The following is a 21,634-nucleotide window of genomic DNA, read 5'->3' as shown; positions in this document are numbered from 1 at the left end:
AATGTTCTAAAAGCGTTTATCAGCACAAAAAATTGCAAAAGTTATAAATAATTAAAGATGAAAAAAAAGGTATGTCGTTTTATTGTTCTTTTAAAAAATACGTGCTACAAAAGTTGTTGCAGCGGCTGCTTCATCTGTCTACTAAAAATCAAATATAATTCTTAAACTATTAGAGATACGAAAATAAACATTCTAGTCAATATATAAAAGATTAAACGATCTTTTAAATGAGTTGTTATCAAAAATTTTAATTATTGCTAATCTATTGTTATGCGCATTTGTTGATAAAAAGTAATTTTTTTTTCGATGTTTTTCAAATTTTCGTAACTTCTAGCTTTTTAAATAATGCCGAGACTAATTTTTTTTCAGAAAATTTTTTGAAAAATGACATCGTTTATAAATAAATGAAAAAAGCTGGCTGAAAAGAGTTGACTGAAAAAAGAAGTATTTTCAGTTTCTGATAGATGGCGTATGGTTAGAAAATTCTTTCCTACCTAGAAAGTTAAGTTATATATGTTATAGTCCAAATTAAATATTGATTTGATTTACTCTCTGAGTAGTATCTGTCTTTACCAGCAAATGCACTTTATTTGCTGTTGATGTTTTGACATGCTCAACTATGAGCGATTATATGTTTATCGAAATATTTTTGTGATGAAAATATTATTCGAAAAAAAAATTCTTTACAAAACATGCATTAATTCTTTCAATAATTATTTTTCAATTTTCTCCAATTCTGACCAGTAAATTTTTTGAAACGAAACTTTCTCTTCTTTTTACTGGAAAACTGAATAAGTCTTATCAAATCTTTAATAACCCTTTAGGAAAGTCCCAACTTGCAGGGGAAATTTGACTTTTTAAGAGATTTTTCAGAGAATTATTTCCACAAGGATTCCTACAAGAAGTTTTAATAACTCTGAATAACTCTTCTGGCAGAGTCCGAAATCTTGGTAAAAACCGGACTTTCTAAGTCGAATAAAGAGTTTTTCTGATTTAATAAGACTTCTTCGGACTTTTTAAGAACACAAAAAACTTTATGAACTACTATTCGTACTTATAAAAATTTTTTTACAGTTATTTCAGAGAAATTTTTCCTCAAGGGAGACATTGGAAAATTTGCTCAATAGTTATTCGGAAAAAAATCAATGTTAATTATGTAATTATATTATATATGAATTGATTAAATTATATTTTTCATAAATATTAAAGATACGGTATTACTGTACTTTTGCTATGATCCGACAAATATAATATTCATGAACAACTGATGACATATTTAAAAAAATTTTTTTCTCATTAACAACTTTTAAGCCAATTTATTATATCGTTTTAATATATACTTTTAAGATGTATTTGGACAATTGAGTTCGACGAAACTTGCTATTACGCTGCTCCCAAGCGGAGGAGTTAGGCAAAATGGAACCCCATTGATCAGCTATAGACCGGAGTTGAAAAATATCAAATGCTATCAAACGTATGAGTCGGCGGTAGGAGGGTGAAAATTTAAGACTAAATGTATTTTTCAATTCCACACCATAAAAAAATAACAAAAAAAAAATTTGTCCAAAAAATTACAAAAAAATTTTTTGGAGTGAATCACCCTTAATACTTGGAAGTGTAAAAATTAGTTATAAACCTATTCTAATACCTACTGAATATACATATGAATTTTCATCAAAATCGGTCAAGCCGTTTCGGAGGAGTAGAAACACTACAACTGTGGCACAAGAATTTTATATATTAGATATTGTAACAGCTTTGCTTTTCTGTCTAATTGGCCCGTAATCAATTAATAACAAACTAAAATTTTAACAAAAAACTATAATAATTATTAGGACGCCACCAGGTTTATTATCACGGTTCCTGGAACCGGTCCAGAGCAGAGAAAACTTATTTTAGGGTAGAGAAAGTGGAGGAAGGTGCTGTGGAATAATGAAAATTTAATTAACAAATTGGCCAATATTTATTAACAATAAAAGAAACTTAACAATATCGCGACTTAGTTAAATCAACAAAATTACACTCGCTCACTCACACTGTCCACACTTAACAATATACTTATTCTCGACAAGCTCCTTTCGGCGTCTATCCATATAAAATTATTAACTAACTAAATAAACCAAACTAACTAAACTGTATTAATCACCCTGCACAGAGACTAATTGTATGCAAGGGATCATTGACTCGGCTCACAGGAGTAACATCCCAGTGACCAAACGTAGACCTAGATACCCCTGCAGCTTATTCACGCGCTGCTACAGAACAAGAGCCCAGTGACCAACCGTAGACCTAGATACTCTGCAGCTCACACATAACCGATACCAATACTTACACACTAACACTACTGATTGACTTTAATTTTAAAATTTAATTTTTATGACTTCTATGAATTTTTATGAATTCTATAAATTTAATTTGACCTTAAGAATACTCCTATAAAATATTCAATCATTAGTATTTTAATCAAACAACTCATTCAAATTAACGAATTAATCCCGAAATAACTCTAAGATCAATATTCAATTTTCAATTCTGATTTCTGATTTCTAGATTAAAATTCTTAAATTAAATAGATTAAAATTCCTAACTAATTTATTGCCGTGGTATAAATAATACAACAATAGATATATAATTACAAGAGGTCTTCGTATCTTGAATGGATAGATTAAAAATTAAAGACAGAGGTCTTAATAATCTGCCGACATAGTATTTGTTCTGTCCGAGATTTAACAAGATTAATTTTCAACGAATCAATTTAATCTCAATAATAATTTTAATAATTGGATTCAGAAATTATTAATTATAAATTAACCACGAAAATTAATTATCTATAACCAAAATTATTAAAGAGATTCTCAACGTAAAATAACTAAAATTCCTAGACTTAATACCCATGCTGATAACACGGGTCAACATGAAATTTGACTTTGATTGCAAAGCATTAAATTTCGGTAGTTTAGGTCGTAATAAGACGGAAAAAAAATATATGGCATGAAAAACTTTGCTTTTGTGCTTAGAAGACTGATTGAACGAAATTTTTAAAAATCTCAGATTTTAATTTTTGATTGAAAATAAAACTATTGAAATAAAAATGTTTATTATTTTTATTAAGTTTTACTATCAAATTAGCTTACAGAAAAGTGGAAAATAACTTAAAAGTGCACACTTTTACTTTTTCTTTTATGTTCATAGCTACTTTCTCTCAATAAACCCCAAATATAGTCGCCCATCATGTTTTCATTGTATTGGCCTTGATAGCGTTGTTCAAAATTCATGATGTCCTGATGGAAACGTTCTCCTTGCTCTTCGGAATAGGCTCCCATATTGTTTTTAAATTTATCCAAATGAGCATGCAGCATATGTACTTTTAATGACATCCTGCAGCCCATGGCCTTAAAATTTGTAAGCATATCCTCAACCAACTTTTCGTAGTTTTCAGCTTTATTATTTCCTAACAATCCAGAAACTACTGCTTTAAAACTGTTCCAACTTGCTTTTTGAGTACGATTCAGCAACGTTGGAAATTTTTCATCGGCGAAAATCTGTCTTATTTGCGGACCTACAAAAACCCCAGCTTTAACCTTTGCTTCCGATAACTTCGGAAAAAATTTTTTTAAGTATCCAAAAGCTTCTGAAGTTTCATCCAGTTTTTTAACAAATTGTTTCATCAACCCTAACTTAATGTGCAAAGGCGGCATTAACACCTTTTCCGCTTCAACAATCGGCTCAAATTCGACGTTCTGTTTTCCGACACACAATTCTGTTCTTACAGGCCATGGCCGTTGAATATAGTGTTTAGAATCCGCTCTGCTATCCCACAAGCACAAATAACACGGATACTTTGTATATCCACCCTGTAGCCCCATTAAAAATCCCACCATTTTAAAATCTCCAATCAGCTCCCAGTTATACTCATGATACTTTACAGATTCAAGCAAAATTTTGACACTTTCATAATTTTCTTTAAGATGTACTGAGTGAGCAATTGGAAGAGACGGAAATTTATTTCCGTTGTGCAATAGTATAAAATAAAATGCCTCTTTGGAAAAAATTCACAAAAAAACGCGTTTTTTCTGCCTCGCAAGTGGATATAACTCCTTAAGTAATTTCAATTTGTCTCAAAATTCCACGCAATAGAATATTTTGCAAGATAAAATAAACTCGATTAAATATTTCCTAATATAATATTCGACAGAATTTTATGTAAAATTATTATTCACCAAAAATCGACAAAAGTCGACAAACTCAATTTAGACACTAGAACATTCGTCAGTTTGGTTGTTTTGATCTTGGGTACATCGGATTTATTGCAAAGTAAAATTCTACTGACGCTCGATCGAAAATCCGTGAGAAAACACTTGTCGTTTTTTTTTCTCAAGCATAAAAATTAATCATTTGTTTTACCTTATTAATTGATTATGAAAATTATAACAATTAATAAAACGACTCTGGATGTTAAATAAATTAAATTGATTAATTTTAGTTAATTAAAATTTCTCACTGAGAATGTTGAAAGAATTTATCCCTCAAGATCGACTGAATGACTCTCGGGTATAAATTTCTATAAAAATCACTCAGTTCAAACTAACAAATATTGTCAAATTCTGATTAATTGAATAATTGTCGATTAAACGATCGAATTAATGAATTAAAAGGAAAAGTAACCGAGTATTAGATAAACTGCGGTTCACTTTTTTCTCACAAAGTAATTATTAATACCTTGACGAATAAAACGATGATCTAACTTACTGCTTGATGATGAAGTCCTAGTTGTGGTTTGCTTCCTTCTTCTCTACTTCGTCACGTCACTACTCCGTGGATCGGTCCTTCTTGATTTACCGTGGCACTCTGTCTGGCGGTCACACTACTTCTCCCTTTTTTCACTGCACAGCCAAACCCAAAACTACCCCCTCCTATTTTTTTTTTTTTTAGGCCCGAAGATCGAGACGCGCTAGCGCTGCGTCGAATAATTATCAATATCCGGTGACTTATCGATGTAGGGTAATTTTACCCTGTTACAATATATATGTGTGTGTGTGTTTTATTTTAACTTCCCGCTAAGAAAATTGAAAATTTAAAAAAATCAGGAAGTTATTGTTTTACCCCGTTTTTCGAAAATCGAGTTTTCGAAAATCGAGAATTCATCAGATCTCGACGTTTTGAGGACCTAGGAAGCTTCTCTAACTATTCCCGCGAGGGTGTCACTATGTTTGTATGTATGCACGCGCGCGCGCGTGTGTGTGTGTGTGTGTGTAAACCTCCTATAACTTTTGAACGGTTGAACCGATTTTATCGCGGTTGGTGCCATTCGAAAGGGCTTGACCAAACTTAGATTTTGCTAACTTTTTGAACCGATTTAGATCAATAGATTTTGAGAAATCTTAAAAAAATTGAAAAAAAAATTTTTTTTCAAATATTGTTTTTTTGGAATAACTCTTAAACGGCTCGATAGGTCAACTCCTAATCAGCTCTTAACCTTAAAAAATGACGTCGATTGCCACCAGTCCGGTCAAAATCGGTAAATTTGTTCAAGAGATATCGTGAACAAAACAAAACCGAAAAAAGTGTTTTTTCGGAATAACTCCGAAATCCCTTGCGCGATCAATTCAAAATTTGAGATTCTTCGTAAGGCTTGAAAAAGTACGTCGAATGCTTCTAACTGCGTGAAAATCGTTGTATTCATTCAAAAGTGATTGCGCTTTAAAAATTCAAAAAATAGTGTCTTGTCAAATCTCTATCAGACTTTTGAGCCCACAGAGCTCAAAAGCATAGGAAAGCAATCTCTTTGAGCTCGAAGAGCTCAAAAACGTCATCAGTGCAATTTTAAGCGCCTAAGTATGGATAAGTTTTGAACGGCTCATCCGATTTTATCGTTGTTGGTGCCATTTGAAAGGACTTGGCCAAACTTAAATTTTGAGTATAATTTGAACCGATTCGTATTAGTAGATTTTGAGTAATATCAAAAAAACTAAGAAAAAAAATTTTTTTAAATGTGGTTTTTTCAAATAAATTCTAAACTACTTTAATGATCAATTCCTAAAACTCATCAAGTCTTAACGCCAAAAAAGCACGTCAATCGCCGCCCGTTCAGTCAAAACTGATTCGTTCAGTCAAAAGTGATTCGTTTGTGAGATATGCCGAACGACAAATTTCGAAAACAGAGATTTAAAAAAAAACTCCGAAATTTCTTATCTGATCAATTAGTTTTCTCGACTCTTTTGTAAAAGTCAAAAAACGACATTGATTGCCGCTAACAAGCTGAAAATCAGTTGATTTATTCAAAAGTTATAGCTGTTTGAAAATTCAAAAAATAGTGTTTTATCAAACTTTCATCAGACTTTTGGACTCGAAGAGCTCGAAAACATCATGATATATTGAATTAAGCGCTTCGGTATAGAATTGGCGGGAAGTTGAAGGGATGGCCTTTCGGATCAACCGTTTTCTACATTTTTTTTGGATAACTTTCAAACGGCTTACCGATCATTTCCAAAACTAATCAGCTTTTAATATTAAAAAACCACATTAATCGCCGCCAAGTTGGTCGAAATCGTTTAATTCGTTCGAGACATATCGTGAACGAAAAAAAACCAAAAAAAGTATTTTTTCGAAATTACTTCGAAATTACTAGATCAATCAATGTAAGCCTAAAGATTCTTCAGGGTGCTTAAAAAATTGTGTTGACTGCCGCCAACCGCGTAAAAATCGGTTCATTCTTTCAAAAATTTTTGCGGTTTAAAAATTCAAATAATAGTGGTTTATCGAACTTTTATCAGAATTTTGAGCTCGGAGAGCTGAAAATAACACATAAGTTGTATTTGTGGGTTCGAAGCGCTAAAAAATTAGTGCAATTTCAAGCGCTTAGGAATGAAAGTGGCGACAAGTTTCAGGGATAACCTTTAGGGTCAACCGTTTTCCTATTTTTTTTTTTTTTTTACAAGTGACACAGAAAAATCAGTTGCTAGACACTTTAAATAAATGCTCACCAAATATGAGCTCTCAACTTTTATAGAAAGATTCTCAGCATCGCAATTCTTTATTTTTTTCTCAGTCCAATAGAAAAAAATTAGAAAAACGGTAGACCCAGAAGAGCTCTTCAAGCTCAAAAGTCTGATAGAAGTATCATAGAACAATATTTTTTAAATTTTCAAACCGCACTAACTTTTAAATGAATCACTCGATTTTTACGCGGTTGGCAGTATTTGACACAATTTTTTTAGTTTCATGAAAAATCTTGAAGTTTGAATTGACAAAACTAGGAACTTTGGAGTAATTCCAAAAAAACACTTTTTTTGGTTTTCTTTCGTTCATGATATTCCTTGAACGAATCGACCAATTTTGACCGGCTTGACGGTGATTGACGTAATTTTTCAATGCTAATAGCTGATTAGTTTTTGAAATCGATTAGTGCAGCCGTTTTAAAGTTATTTCAAAAAATGTCGGAATTATGTTAAAAAAACACTTGTTTCCAAATATTTTATCGAAAATCTCTCTCGAGCTAATCAACTGATTCCCACGTTTTTGGCGGCATCGACGCGGTTTTTTAAGCTCTGAAATTATTCTATATCATCAAAAATGATCCGAGAAGAAATGATGAAGTTATGTCCAAAACACACTTTTTTTGGTTTTCTTTCATTCACCATATCTCTCGAACGAATCAACCGATTTTGACCAGATTAGCGACGATCGGCGTGATTATTTAAGATCAAGGGCAGTTTAGTTTTCGAAGTTAATCGATCGAGCTGTTTAAAAGATATTTCAAAAATGATTTTTTTCTTACTTTTATAAGTTAGCTGATTTTATCAAGGACAAAAAAAATCTCTATCATGAAATCAGAAAATTGGTACACACACATACATATAGACATAGTGACAACCTCACAGGGATAGTCAGGGAAGCTTCCTGTGAACTTTAAACGGCGAGATCTGATGAATACTCAATTTTCGCAAAACGGGGTAAAAACAATAACTTCCTGTTAACTACAGGAAGAAATGTATTGTCCCAGGGGAGGAAAAATCTGGTGAAGCTAGACAAAATAACTTCCTCGATGATAACTACAAGAACAATCGTGTATGAATGTGTAATTGTTATTTAATCAGGGCGAGACCGTAAATTTTGTTATTTAATCAGAGCAGGACCGTAACTATAAGAATATTGAACTATTTTTCTTGAATAGTTTAATGCGTTTTGTCAATTATAGGCGAATACCAACGACTCGTTGAGAGTCGTGTTAATTTGTATGTGTGTGAGAGAAAAACGATCAAAGCCAAGGCGGCGCGATCAACCACGGGCCGTCCGTACCCTAAAAATTGAGAGAGAGCTCGGATGTATAGCGTCTGTCCGAATTGCCGCTCAATTTTCTACAAAATTATGTTGATCATCGAATAACTGGATTCAGCTGAATTTATGAATATAAATTAAATGATAGTAAGTAAAATGAAATGAAACGATATGATTTGTGAGAACTTATTAATTATACTGTATGCTGCGTAATATGCAAGAGCGATTACATGAAAATTACTGCTGACACAAGGGCCTCAGAGCAATCAGTGGTCCTGGCCACTGCACGAGCCAATTCGGTTTTTTCTATACGGCCCCGATCTGCGCGATACCGTTCTGCGTCTACGCCGCAACTTAACAACTGCGATGACTCTCGAATTTAAACGAATTCCGGTAAGAAAATTTTTCGAGAATTTTCAAATCGAAACTAGAGCTCATATATAGATATAGTCATCTGATTTCGTAAGCCCACGCTCTCTCTCTCTCAACAGATATAGATGTAATTGTGTAGTACAATACATATATGACTTTACTCTACACACACACACACGCGTATGTACTCCATCGTATACGTGCGATTCGACTCGATATTCTTGCTTCACAAAATGATTTAATTTAAAAAATGTGGAACGCTTCATGATTTTGCGTATCATCCTTATTTATGAATCTTCTCCTATTCTCACTTCATTTCTCACATATTTTTCAGAGTACATATATATTTCCTATTCTCCTAAGATTCATAACCCGATGAAAACAAGATTGAAAATGGACGAGTTCTAAGAACAAATTTATTTTATGTTCTCTATTAATTAATACGTAAGTTTATTAAGATCGTGTTGTCAGCGTGCTTAATCCATTATTTGTGTTCTTTATTTATGTCTTTTATTCATGCTAAATAATTTATAGTTTAACATATAAACAATCATGTTTTTTAATTTGAAATAACATAAAAGCTTTTTAATAAACTACTTCATGTACGCATTTTGTACTTGTCCCACCAGTCACAATAAAAAATATTTTAACTTCCCGCTAAGAAAATCGAAGATTTTCAAAAATCGGGAAGTTATTGGTTTTACCCCGTTTTGAAAAAATCGAGTTTTCATCAGATCTCGACGATTTGAGGTCCTAGGAAGCTTCCCTGACTACTGCCGCGACGTTGTCACTATGTCTGTATGTATGCGCGCGCGCGTGTGTGTGTGTGTGTGTGTATGTGTGTGTGTGTGTATGTGTGTGTGTGTGTGTGTGTGTGTGTGTGTGTGTGTGTGTGTGTGTGTGTGTGTGTGTGTGTGTGTGTGTGTGTGTGTGTGTGTGTGTGTGTGTGTGTGTGTGTGTGTGTGTGTGTGACCCGCTTATAACTTTTGAACGACTAAACCGATCGGAACGAACTAAAGGGTGTTCTAAAGAGTTCCCTCAAACTTAGATTTCCTGAGAATTTGAACCGATTCGGACCGATAGATTTTAAGAAATCTTGAAAAATCTAAAATAAAATAAGAAAAAAATCATTTTTGAAAGTGGTTTTTTTGGACTATCTTTGAAACGGCTCTATCGATCAACTTTAAAAACTAATCCGCCCTTAAGCTTGAAAAACCACGCCGATGGTCGCCAATCTGGTTAAAATCGGTTCATTCGTTCGAGAGATATCGTGAACGAAAGAAAATCAAATAAATTGTTTTTTTGACATAACTTCGTCATTTCTCGTCGGATCGAGAGATATCCTCGATAAAATATTTGGAAACAAGGGTTTTTTTAACATAACTCCGACATTTTTTGGAATGACTCTTAAACGGCTGCACTGATCGATTTCAAAAACTAATCAGCTAATCACATGAAAAAATTACGTCGATTGCCGTCAAGCCGGTCAAAATTGGTTAATTCGTTCAAGAAATATCATGAACAAAAAAAAACCAAAAAAAGTATTTTTTTTGAAATTACTCCAAATTTCCTAGTTTTATCAATTCAAACTTGAAGATTCATCATGAAACTAAAAAAATGGTGTCAAATTCTGCCAACCGCGTGAAAATCGGTTGATTTATTGAAAAGTTAGTGCGGTTTGAAAATTTAAAGAATATTGTTCTATGATACTTCTATCAGACCTTTATGCTCGAAGAGCTCAAAATAACACACAAATTGTATTTTTGAGCTCGAAGAGCTCAAAAACATCATTAGTGCAGTTTTATGCACCTAGGCATGGAATTAGCGGGAAATTGCACGGATGGCCTTCAGGGTCTACCGGATTCCTAATTTTTTTTAATTGTTCCTACGCAGGTAATCATTTTAATTCTTCATAATATTGAATGTTTGTACGATAAATTTCGTATTGAGAGAGATATATTTTTTAAAAGTTTAGTGGTCGAACTGAAAATCGACTTTAAGTATACCGCGGCAAGAGAGAAGGATTTTTCGATGTCCCACCAGTCACACTCGGTCAAACGATAATTACGAGAAACTTAAAAAGTAATCGAGGTTTTTGACAAAATGATGTTGTCAATTAGTTATTCTTCTATGTTATAAGATACAATTTAATATAGTACAAATTTCAGTCACATAATTGTAGCTTATAATCGATGAAATTCCAGAGTCAAATATCCCACCAGTCACTATGGAATGCCCCTATGATTTATATGTACTTTGTTCCACCGAATTTGAATCTGAAATCTTGTCCCATTACGATTAGAAATCGAAAAAAATCTCAAAAAACCAAAAAAATCGGGAAATTGTAGTTATAAATATGAGAAAAAATTTCTCATATTTCCCAAATAACTGGTAGAGCCTTTGGCGCGTAACTAAACGATCCGGGTTCGATTCCCGGTCTGGACTGTCCAAATTACTTTTTCGGTTACCGAAAAATTCCTACTGAGTAAAGGTCCCCCCCTTATCCTTTATTTTCCCTAATTCCCAAATTTGTCTTTAATGAGAAATTTAGCTATTATATATGGCTCTAAAAAAATTAGCTATTATATATAATGCATTGAGAACTTGGATGCATTTTCATGGATGAAATATGATCTTAAAATTCAAAAAGACAAAATTTCAAAATCTAACTTTCTCGATACCTACCCTTCATCTCGCTAATTTCTTGATGAAATATTTTTCCTTGATCTTCGCTATAGTCGTTAAGGTTTTCAGGAAAGTGGTCAACATGAGTTTCCATGAAGTCCAGTTTGATGTTTATTAAGCAACCTAAATTTTTGTAATTGGTCACCAATTCTTCTACTAACGTCCTGTAGTTTCAAGGCTTATTTTAAGTCAATAATCGGGATTCATAAAACATCTATTTTTGTGGGATCCGAGACTACCGAGTATGCTTACTGTATGCAGAACGGTATTTTAAGGATGCACAATTTTATTCAATTCTTCGGTACTTCCTGTTCCTAAATTTTATATTATAACAGTAATTCGTATTAATTTTACTGATATTAATTAGTTATATTCAATTATAACAATTAATGTACTTGAAATTATTAAATTTGATCAGCACAAACTATAGCAAACTCAAAAATTTCGATCCTGACTTATTTTCGATGGGGAAATATCAGCGCCACAGACTAGATGAAATAAAAATGTGTAGTAATCCTCCTATAGATACGCAACTACATCAAAAAAAAGGTAATTCACAGCTTGCTTCTACGGCCGCCAGGGTGCACTGGAATTATTTCTACATAAACTGTAGCTTCAGGAGGATAGTTTGCGGTGAAAAATGCAGCCAACGCGAGATTTAAGTTGGTACCAATTGTCAATTTTTATGATAATTACAAAAAATACTAAAATCCGAACAAAAACAGTTTCACTGTAAAAAAAAAATCACGCCAAGTCCACGTTCATAAGACTATTAAAAAAAAAAAATTTTTTTGCCCTCCGGGCGGAAAGTGGCAACTTTCGTCCCGCTACGCTAAACAAAGTTGCCGCTTTCCGCCTTCGTCGGACAAAAAAATAGTATACAGCCCTTGGAAAGTAAAAAAGAAAACCTCAGATCACATGTTTGTCGACCTCGGCTTCGCCTCGGCCAACAATTACATGTGATCTGAGGCTTTTCTTATTTTCCTTCCCAAGGGGTGTAATATACTATTTTTTTCTTTACAAAAAGATATAAAATAAAAAAATCCAAGTAAATGATATGATTGTATAAAATTTTCGGAAATTAAAAACATTTTGTTGTGAATTTAAAAATTAAAGAAATAACTTTGGAACGTACTTGGTGTGCATCATTGTGTATGTCAAATTTTTTTAAGTCCTAGTATATAGATTTTACGAATTTTATAAAAAATAAAATATTTTGCAACCACACACACCAAATACATTCCAAAATCATGTTTTTAATTTTTAAATTTACAACAAAATGTTTTTTAATTTCTAAAAATTATATACAGTCATATCATTTGCTTGGATTTTTAAATTTTTTTATTTTATATCTTTTTGTAAAGAAAAATAAAATTTCTTTTTCTTAATAGTTTTCTAAACGTAGACTTGGTGATCTACTATCACCACCTTATATCAACCTAGGTCTCATCAAAAAGTATGTCAAAGCTTTGGATAAAAATTGTGATTAGTTAGAGTACTTGAAAGAAAAGTTTCCTGCGATAAGTGATACAAAATAAAAAGAAGGAATTTTGGATGGACCCTAAATTTGAGCTCTATTTCAGGATGCAAATTTTATAATAGAAATGAACGAGATAGAGATATAACGAAACGAAGAGAGCATCTTGGGTAAGTTTTAAAAATGTATCCCAAAACTTTTTAGGAAATAAAAAAAGCGAAAATTATAGGACGTTAGTAGAAGAATTGGTGACAAATTAAAAAAATGTATGTTGCTTTATGAACCTCAAACTACACTTCATTGATTTTCACATTGACCATTTTTCTGATAATCTTGGAGACTACAGTGAAAAACAGAGAAAACGATTTCATCGAGACATAAGTGAAATGGAGACTAGGTATCAAGGAAATTGGAATATTAATATGATGGCAGATTTTTGCTGGACACTTAAAAGATATGCACCAAGAAATAATAACAAACGGAAGGAAAATCTACTGAGTAGATCATTTGAGAAAGAAAGTTCGACACCGACGAAGAACAGTTTGAAATTCGAGAAAAATGTTCTCTTCATTCTAGTAATACGTCATTTTTTGTAGATGTTACAATTGTGATGGTAAAGAGTGAGTGCGAGCGAGACGGCAGAGCAGCAGAATTTATTTTCTATGTATTGTTATACGGTTATCATTATTATTATCATTATTATTACTAGTATTATTATCATTATTGATACTATTATTATTATCATTATTAATACCAGAGTGTATTTAATATACTACAGGTGTTTTTGTTGTTCATTTACATTTCTTTCGTATTTTGTTTAAAAATAATTATCACTTATTATAATGTTTATTCAACATCACGAATTATTTTTGTTTAATGAAAAAGTTTATTTAGTTTTAAATATTTGACTGCGATTTATTATTATTTGAAAATGCGCGCAAATTTTTCAGTACGCCATCGCGGCGAGAGGTGGCGAAGAATTTCGCCGATTGTTCGTTTGCAGTAAAAAACGACGAGCTAATATAAGCGAAACTGCGTGGCGATAATTTCTGTTCTTTTAAAGAACAAAAATTTATTTTACGTGAAAGAAAGAATTAATTAAATTCTCGAACAGATTCAAAATATCTGAATAATTATTTTTGTTAATGATTTTCATTGTGGAATTAACTTTTTTACTAAGTCCCAGAAATGAGATTAGTATGGGAAATTATTTTGGTAAAAATTATTATTTGGCAAATGTTATTTTTTTCTAAGTCCCGAACGACTTTTGTATGGAATTGATTTTGTATGAAATTTATTGTAATCTGTTGAAATTGATGAGTGAATTTGATATTTGATCAGATTTAAATAGTTGAAAAATCTGAAGTTTGACGACGAGCGATAGATGGCGATAATTCTCCAAAATCTTTCACTCGTAGAGAAAGGCCTAGGATTTGACAAAAGCGATTTTTATTGACGGAAAAAGTAAGCAAGTTTCCCAATGGTTATAACCTTCCGATAGAAGACCCTTCACCAGGAAGTACCCAAGGAACTCCTACCTTGTCTCCGACCAGGAACCAGGTAAGTGTTGACTTGTCCATTGGGGGAAATTTGGCCACCTCGTAGGGCCGGAAAGGGTTGCTTTCCATGCACCCAGAGGGAACTAGGGGCAAGTAGGGCCGGAAAGGGTTACTTTCCAAGCACCCAGAGGGAACTAGGGGCAAGTAGGGCCGGAAAGGGTTGCTTTCCAAGCACCCAAACGGGACTAAGCGAAAATAGGGCCGTAATTTAGGGTATACTTCTTTGTAAAGGTAGTAGACAGAGTTTGGCCACCAGGTGGCACCAAAATACGAAAAACAAGCGGTGTGTGCGGGTTATGTTCGAATAATGTTTAATTTTGTCATAAAGTTTGTATGTATTATCATCTGAAATTTTGATATTTGTTGTTTTCAATAAAAGTAAATAGTATATCAATTATATTCAGGCTCAAATTTCATTTATAAATTATATAAACTATCTCCGAAAAGACCCTAGACTCCGGCGAGATTTCATTCGAGCTAGGGGATATAGATATTTGGGTAAGTCTTGACCAAATTACCAACGGTTAAAATTCACTCCTTTTGGAAACCGGAAAAATACCATTTCTCAGATTGTCAAATTTTTAACTTGTATTTTATGCGTAAAAAAATACAAGAAAAGTATTTAATCATGTTTTATAGATTTTTTCATTTTTATAGTTGTAACTGTTGAAAATGTAATAAATTTAGAATCAAGGCGCCATGCGCAGTAGATTACTTAAGCGACTGCACACTATACATAAGAATATATAAAGCTAGAAGACAGTTTTTCGATATTATTAATAGTACCTATTTGAACATCAAAGCATTTAAGTCGTAAAACATGTATATGTATATTTTAATTGTGTTAATTAAATAAATAATAAATATATAATAGAATTCAATAAAGAGGTTTATCCCCAATAAAACCAATTACCATGTATCACGTTTTTCTAACAGTAACTGCAATTTTTCCAATTTTTTTGGTTTTTTGAAATTTTTATCTAATTTTAAAACGTTAACGGGGCAAGAAAACTTCAGATGCAAATTCAGTGGAACAAAATACATGAAAATCAAACTCAATCTGAGTCCAAAAAATTTTTTTTATCTCGATCATTTCGATTTTTTATGATTTACTGCAATTTTTTAGGGTTTTTTGCTATTTTCTCAAATTTTGACGGCTCAACGGTCTAGTTAACCTTTAGATCCAGATTCAATAAATTGAAATACATAAAAATCATACTTAATCTGGGTCCACAAGAATTTTTTCTTTGCTATGCTTGCAGTTTTTTGCAAGTTTTTGCCATTTTTGGAATGTTTTTCATCTCTGTCAAAACTGGAGGGTGACTGGGCCAAACGGATTTAAAATTCAGATTCAGCGGGTTGAAACACATGTCGGTAGGAAGGTCCGGTCCAAACTACTACTTTTTTTTTGTGTGTCGGTGTAATCAAAGCTTTGCAAAATCAATATTGTGTGTAAATAATTAAACAAGGGAGTTATTTATCAGTTATAATTACAAGTAGAGATTGTGTGCAATATAAAAAAAAAAAGAATTTACTGACTGCTCTGAACAGCTACATGGTTAACATAAATATAGAATTCTTTATAATCTTTCGAACAAAGCTCTTAGTATAATTACAATCAAACTTCGCACGCCTTTGATGTGGTCGTTTAATCGTTAAATTATATATAAATTATAGATAATTCTTTATAATTATATATTAGGGTGATTCAAAAAAAAAGAATATTTTTTTTTTCGTTTGGTACTCTGAAAAATAGGTTCCTAGACACCTCTAAGAAAGCCTCTCCAAGCATGAGTTCTTAATTGTAACGGGAAGGTCCTCCTTCTTACAGTTTTCTATTTTTTCTTATTATCAGATAGAAAAATTTATATCTCGCTTCCAACTACTTGAAAAAATATCTTGTTCCTTAGATTTTGTAGGAAATTGAATGCTCTACAAAAAAGGTCTCTTACGATTTTTTCGTAAACCCAACCGTTTAAAAGATATTAACGGTTAAAGTTTGATTATTTTTGGGAAAATTTTTTATTTCTTATGAATTTTATAACTCAATGAAAAAAATCATTATGAATGATGAAACTCATAGTTTTGTAGGAAATTTACTGCTCTATAAAAATGGTCTCTTATGATTTTTCGATCAAGTTGAGCGTTTACGAGATATTCATCGTCAAACATCAATGCATATCAATTTTTCTAGTTTTTGATCAATAATTCGAAAAATTTCAATTTATTCTGTGAGTTTCAAGGAAATTTAGACAAATTTGAGTTTTTATTATAAAAGCAACTCCTATAGATGTTTTCTGTTCAAAAATTCATTTGAAAGTTTTTATTCTAATAATATTTTTTTAAATTTTATCTTTAATAATTTAAAATCTTAATCGCGTTGTCATTTATTATTATGAAATTTGTTCAGTGCGTATTTTTAAATTGTTTTTCACAAAATATACATAAAATTTTCGTTCGAGGCGATTTTTGTTTTGAATTCCATTTCTTCTTCTGTTTGTCTTCTGAAACTAACGCCATCTATGTTTTTTACTCTCAACTATCTTCAGTATCTACCCATTTAATACCGTATTTTCAGTGTTCCTAAAACTGATCATCTTGAATACGTAATAAAATAATTCATTTTAAATAAGTCTTATAATCATCACATAAATTTATTTATCATCAATTAACCTACAATGAATAAAGAAATACGTTTTATCGGAATACCTCTACAAAGAATTTCGGAACGTAAATTACCAAAAGTGAAAGAGGTTATGCGTGTGTTTTTCTACCAACTTAAAATTTTAAAGTATTCAATCAAACAAAGTGCTAAAAATTCAGTTGACCAAGTTATTGAACTGTGGAGAAAAAATCAGATTCCAACTAGTGGAGCTCCTAATGCAGTCAAAAATTTCTTCGCTATCACAGTCAATGGTTAAAATTACAAAAAAATTTCGATAAAAAGAATTCAGCGCAAAACCAAAAGGAAATGAAATTTCAGACTGATCTTGAACAATTATTCGACATTGTGAGCGAAAAATCCTTAAAAGTGCTTGATGATAATATTAGAAAGTTGTATTTGGATCAAAAATTCGGTACCCATAAAGAGATTCTTTCTAATAATGTACCTGTATCAAACTTAACCACAACTATGATGGGAATAGATGAGAGTAGTAAGTATCTGAGATATTTAATTATTATAAAGTCAGGTAGTAGTGTAACTTTTCATAGATGACTAGATGACATTTGACTAGACAATTTTTGGAGTCCTTTCTTAATTATTTGTCATCAAAATGAATAAATTCTATACATTTTCTTCGTTTAATTTATAAAACAGATCTTATTCCAGACTTAGATCAACCGTCTACCAGTCATGCGATTGTTCCAAGTGAAAAATCAGAGTCGTTCTCTACGTATACATTAAGTGGAGTTACAAATTTTGGATCTGATTCAGAGTATGAACCTCCAATTCCGACAAAACGAGCAAAACTTGATGTCTTAACTCCTGAAGTCATTTTTGGACTCGACCGAGCTAATGTCAGCAGTAGAAATACGATGTTTATTATTGCTCCGGTTTTACTAGCAGTAGGTATTAAAATTGAAGATACAACGCTCAGTTATAGTTCAATTCAACGAGCTCGTATGCTTCAAAGAGAAGACATTGCTAAAGGACTTAATGACAACTTTAAGACACACGATAAATACGTTGTGCATTGGGACGGAAAAATGCTGAATGACCTTGTTGGATCAAAATCTGTGGAACGGCTACCAGTTATTTTAACTGCATTTGGTACCGAACAATTACTTGGGGTTCCAAAAATGAATTCTGGGACGGCAGACAATCAAACATCAGCCATTTTATCGACATTGAGTGAATGGGGTATTACTAATTATGTTAAGGCGATGTGTTTTGACACGACGGCAGTTAATACAGGTAACTTATCAATGATAATTTAATCTAAAAAATATTTAATTATTAACGTTCTAGTTTAATTTTTATTGCTTACTGAATTTCAGTTTTGAAATTATTGAGAATTATTTACTCATTTGGATTTTAAATATAATCTACAATTTGTTGAGAATATTAAATTTAACGATAGTTATCTAATTTCTTTATACAGGAATTCATAACGGTACATGTAAGGCAATTGAAAAGACTTTGGGAAGAGAGTTAATCTAGTTACCATGTCGTCACCACATTTTTGAGATCATATTGAGAAGTGCATTTGAAGTATATTGGCCTGTGTCATCTGGGCCAAACGTACCAATGTTCGGAAGATTTAAAAAATCATGGGATGAAATAAATAAAACTAATTATAAATCTGGAATTGAAGATACTGTTGTTGCTGATATCATTTTGGATAAAAAAATGAAATATCTAGTTTAATTGCACAATCCTTACAGGTATGATTTAACTGCGATTTTAAGAAAAAAATTTTCTTGTTTCTGACAAATTTTTAATTGTTTTTGATAGTTACTACAACCCCGAGATGACTATAAAGAATTGTTGGAATTGTCGTTGATTTTCCTTGGAGAAATGCCTCAAGAAGAAATTTTTTCAAACGTCCTGGTGCAATTCATCATGCTAGGTGGATGGCGAAGGCAATTTACAGTTTAAAAATGTTTCTATTCAGAAATGAATTTAAACTTTCTAATAAAGAATTGGACGGTCTTCGGCAAATTTGTATATTTATAGTTACACTGTATTTAAAAGCTTGGTTTTCATCAACTTCTGCAACAACTGCTGCTAATCATGACTTGCAGTTTTTGAAAAATTTATTCGAGTACAAAAATATCAATTCATTGATTTCTTCAGCAACTTGTGAAAAAATGATTTTGCATTTATGGTATTTAAGTGATGAACTTGCCATTTTATCATTATTTGACGATACCGTTTCATTGGAAGTAAAAAAAAATATTGTTGGAGCTGTTAATACTCGTAACGGTACAGATTCTAAAGCTAAAAAATTTATAATTGATAAAAACGATTTGAATTCATTAACGCAAAAAAGTCTGAGTGACTTTGTTTCTAAAAAGTCTTTAAATCTCTTTAAAATCTTTGATTTACCATATGACTTCCTTGATAAAGATATTGAATCGTGGCCTACTAATGACAGTTACATTGAAAATAAAGAATACTTTAACCAATTGAAAGTTGTTAATGATTCAGCAGAACGAGCTGTTGCATTAGTTAGTGAGTATAATCAATGCTTGACAAAAAATGAAGAGCAATTCCAATACTTATTGCAAATTATCAAAGAACATCGAAAAAACTACCCAAACTGCAATAGAGGAAATTATTTACAGTAAAAGTGTACCGTTATGTTGAAAATATTGAAAATTATATGGCAGTTGATAATTAAATAAATAAATTCTTCGATAAAAAAGTGAAACACACTAAATTGAATTATATATTTAAAAAATGCACTAATTTTTTGTTTTAATGTAATCAAACATGTCCAAGACTAAAAAAACTAATTAAAAAAATAGTTCATAACATATTTCTATTCATAGAAACTCAAATTTGTCTAAATTTCCTTGAAACTCACAGAATAAATTGAAATTTTTCGAATTATTGATCAAAAACTAGAAAAATTGATATGCATTGATGTTTGACGATGAATATCTCGTAAACGCTCAACTTGATCGAAAAATCATAAGAGACCATTTTTATAGAGCAGTAAATTTCCTACAAAACTATGAGTTTCATCATTCATAATGATTTTTTTCATCGAGTTATAAAATTCATAAGAAATAAAAAATTTTCCCAAAAATAATCAAACTTTAACCGTTAATATCTTTTAAACGGTTGGGTTTACGAAAAAATCGTAAGAGACCTTTTTTGTAGAGCATTCAATTTCCTACAAAATCTAAGGAACAAGATATTTTTTCAAGTAGTTGGAAGCGAGATATAAATTTTTCTATCTGATAATAAGAAAAAATAGAAAACTGTAAGAAGGAGGACCTTCCCGTTACAATTAAGAACTCATGCTTGGAGAGGCTTTCTTAGAGGTGTCTAGGAACCTATTTTTCAGAGTACCAAACGAAAAAAAAAATATTCTTTTTTTTTGAATCACCCTATTATATATAGTTTTTTTTTGCTCGGGTATGCCTTTATATGAGTACATCAGACCACTTATGGGCTGATAAAAGTATATCAGACTATGTGCATCTCATTTCATATCAACCCTGATCAGGGATTTTCTTTCAAACTTATCAAAGTACATATAACTTTATAAGGCTATATCAAGCCATATCAGAACCTATAAAAAAATAATATATAATTATATCTGATCTTATCAACGTATATCAAGTCTGATATAGACATATCAAATTGATAAGGTTCAATCTGGCCTGACATAGTCAATTTTTATGTCAGGCCGGATACGAATATATCAAAAATTTTTATATGGCCTTATCAACTCATATCAAACCTGCTTGAGTTGCAAAACGTTATTTTCTTCTCGTTTACAAATATTAACACATTTCATTACAAATTTAAATTTCATTAATCTGTTTAGTTAAATTTTTTTTGGAGCTTTCTCCTTAAGAATCGATTTTCATGTAAGGCCCCCGGTATGAAAAAAATATGAGGAGTGAAATTTACTCAACAAATGACCTCGTGATGGTTTTGTGCGCAACCTATTCTGCGCTCCTTTCACTTTTCTGTCGTGAATATTTAAACGTACATAGGGTATTGAGTTCTTTACTTTTATTACTTTAATTTTAAGTACTTGTAATTTAAATTTAAAGTTTTCTCATTTAAATTGCATATAAAAAAATTAGGAAAGCGGTTGACCCTGAAAGCTATCCCTGCAATTTTGCACTAATTCCATAATTAAGTGCTCAAAATTGCTCTTATGGCGTTTTTGGGCTCTTCGAGCTTAAAAATACAATTTATGTATTGTTTTGAGCTCTCCGATCTCAAATAGATTGCTTATCTATGTTTTTGAGCTCTTCGAGCTCAAAAATCTGATAGAGGTTTAATTTTGACAGAGATGTTCTCAATAAAACACTATTCTTTTGAATTTTCAAACCACAAAAGTTTGAATTGATCAAACTAGGAATTTCGGAGTAACTCTAGAAAAACAATTTTTTCAGTTTTCTCATGTTCACGATATCTCTCGTTCGGATCGAACGATTTTGATCGGCAACGGCGATCATCATAACTTGGTTTTTTGATGTTCAAAGCTGATTAGTTTCTGGAATTGATCAGTATAGCCGTTCAAGAGTTATCCAAAAAAATATCGGAGTTATGTTGAACATAGAATTTTTAACAGCA

General features: G+C 31.7%; 3 protein-coding genes across 8 annotated transcripts in view; 2 read left to right on the top strand and 1 right to left on the bottom strand.

Annotated features, from left to right (window-relative positions):
• The window catches only part of LOC141534860 (coiled-coil domain-containing protein AGAP005037), a 651,729-nt gene that overhangs the window by 615,712 nt on the left and 14,383 nt on the right, over positions 1–21,634 (top strand). The gene's annotated exons all lie outside the window — the stretch shown is intronic.
• The window catches only part of LOC141534862 (uncharacterized), a 102,600-nt gene that overhangs the window by 70,745 nt on the left and 10,221 nt on the right, over positions 1–21,634 (bottom strand). The window lies entirely within an intron of this gene.
• On the top strand, positions 16,842–18,733 carry LOC141534861 (uncharacterized). Its single transcript, XM_074254465.1, has 3 exons — positions 16,842–17,525; positions 17,702–18,286; positions 18,474–18,733. Exons 1-3 carry the CDS (start codon positions 17,342–17,344, stop codon positions 18,530–18,532), a joined length of 828 nt encoding a protein of 275 aa, XP_074110566.1. The 5' UTR covers positions 16,842–17,341; the 3' UTR covers positions 18,533–18,733.

Source organism: Cotesia typhae, unplaced genomic scaffold (assembly GCF_013202065.1).
Source record: "Cotesia typhae breed Kobodo isofemale line unplaced genomic scaffold, CoteBio_Ctyphae scaffold_13, whole genome shotgun sequence".
Lineage (NCBI taxonomy): Eukaryota > Metazoa > Arthropoda > Insecta > Hymenoptera > Braconidae > Cotesia > Cotesia typhae.
Note: the sequence above shows the minus strand (reverse complement) of the source record. Positions and strands in the feature narration are given on the sequence as shown.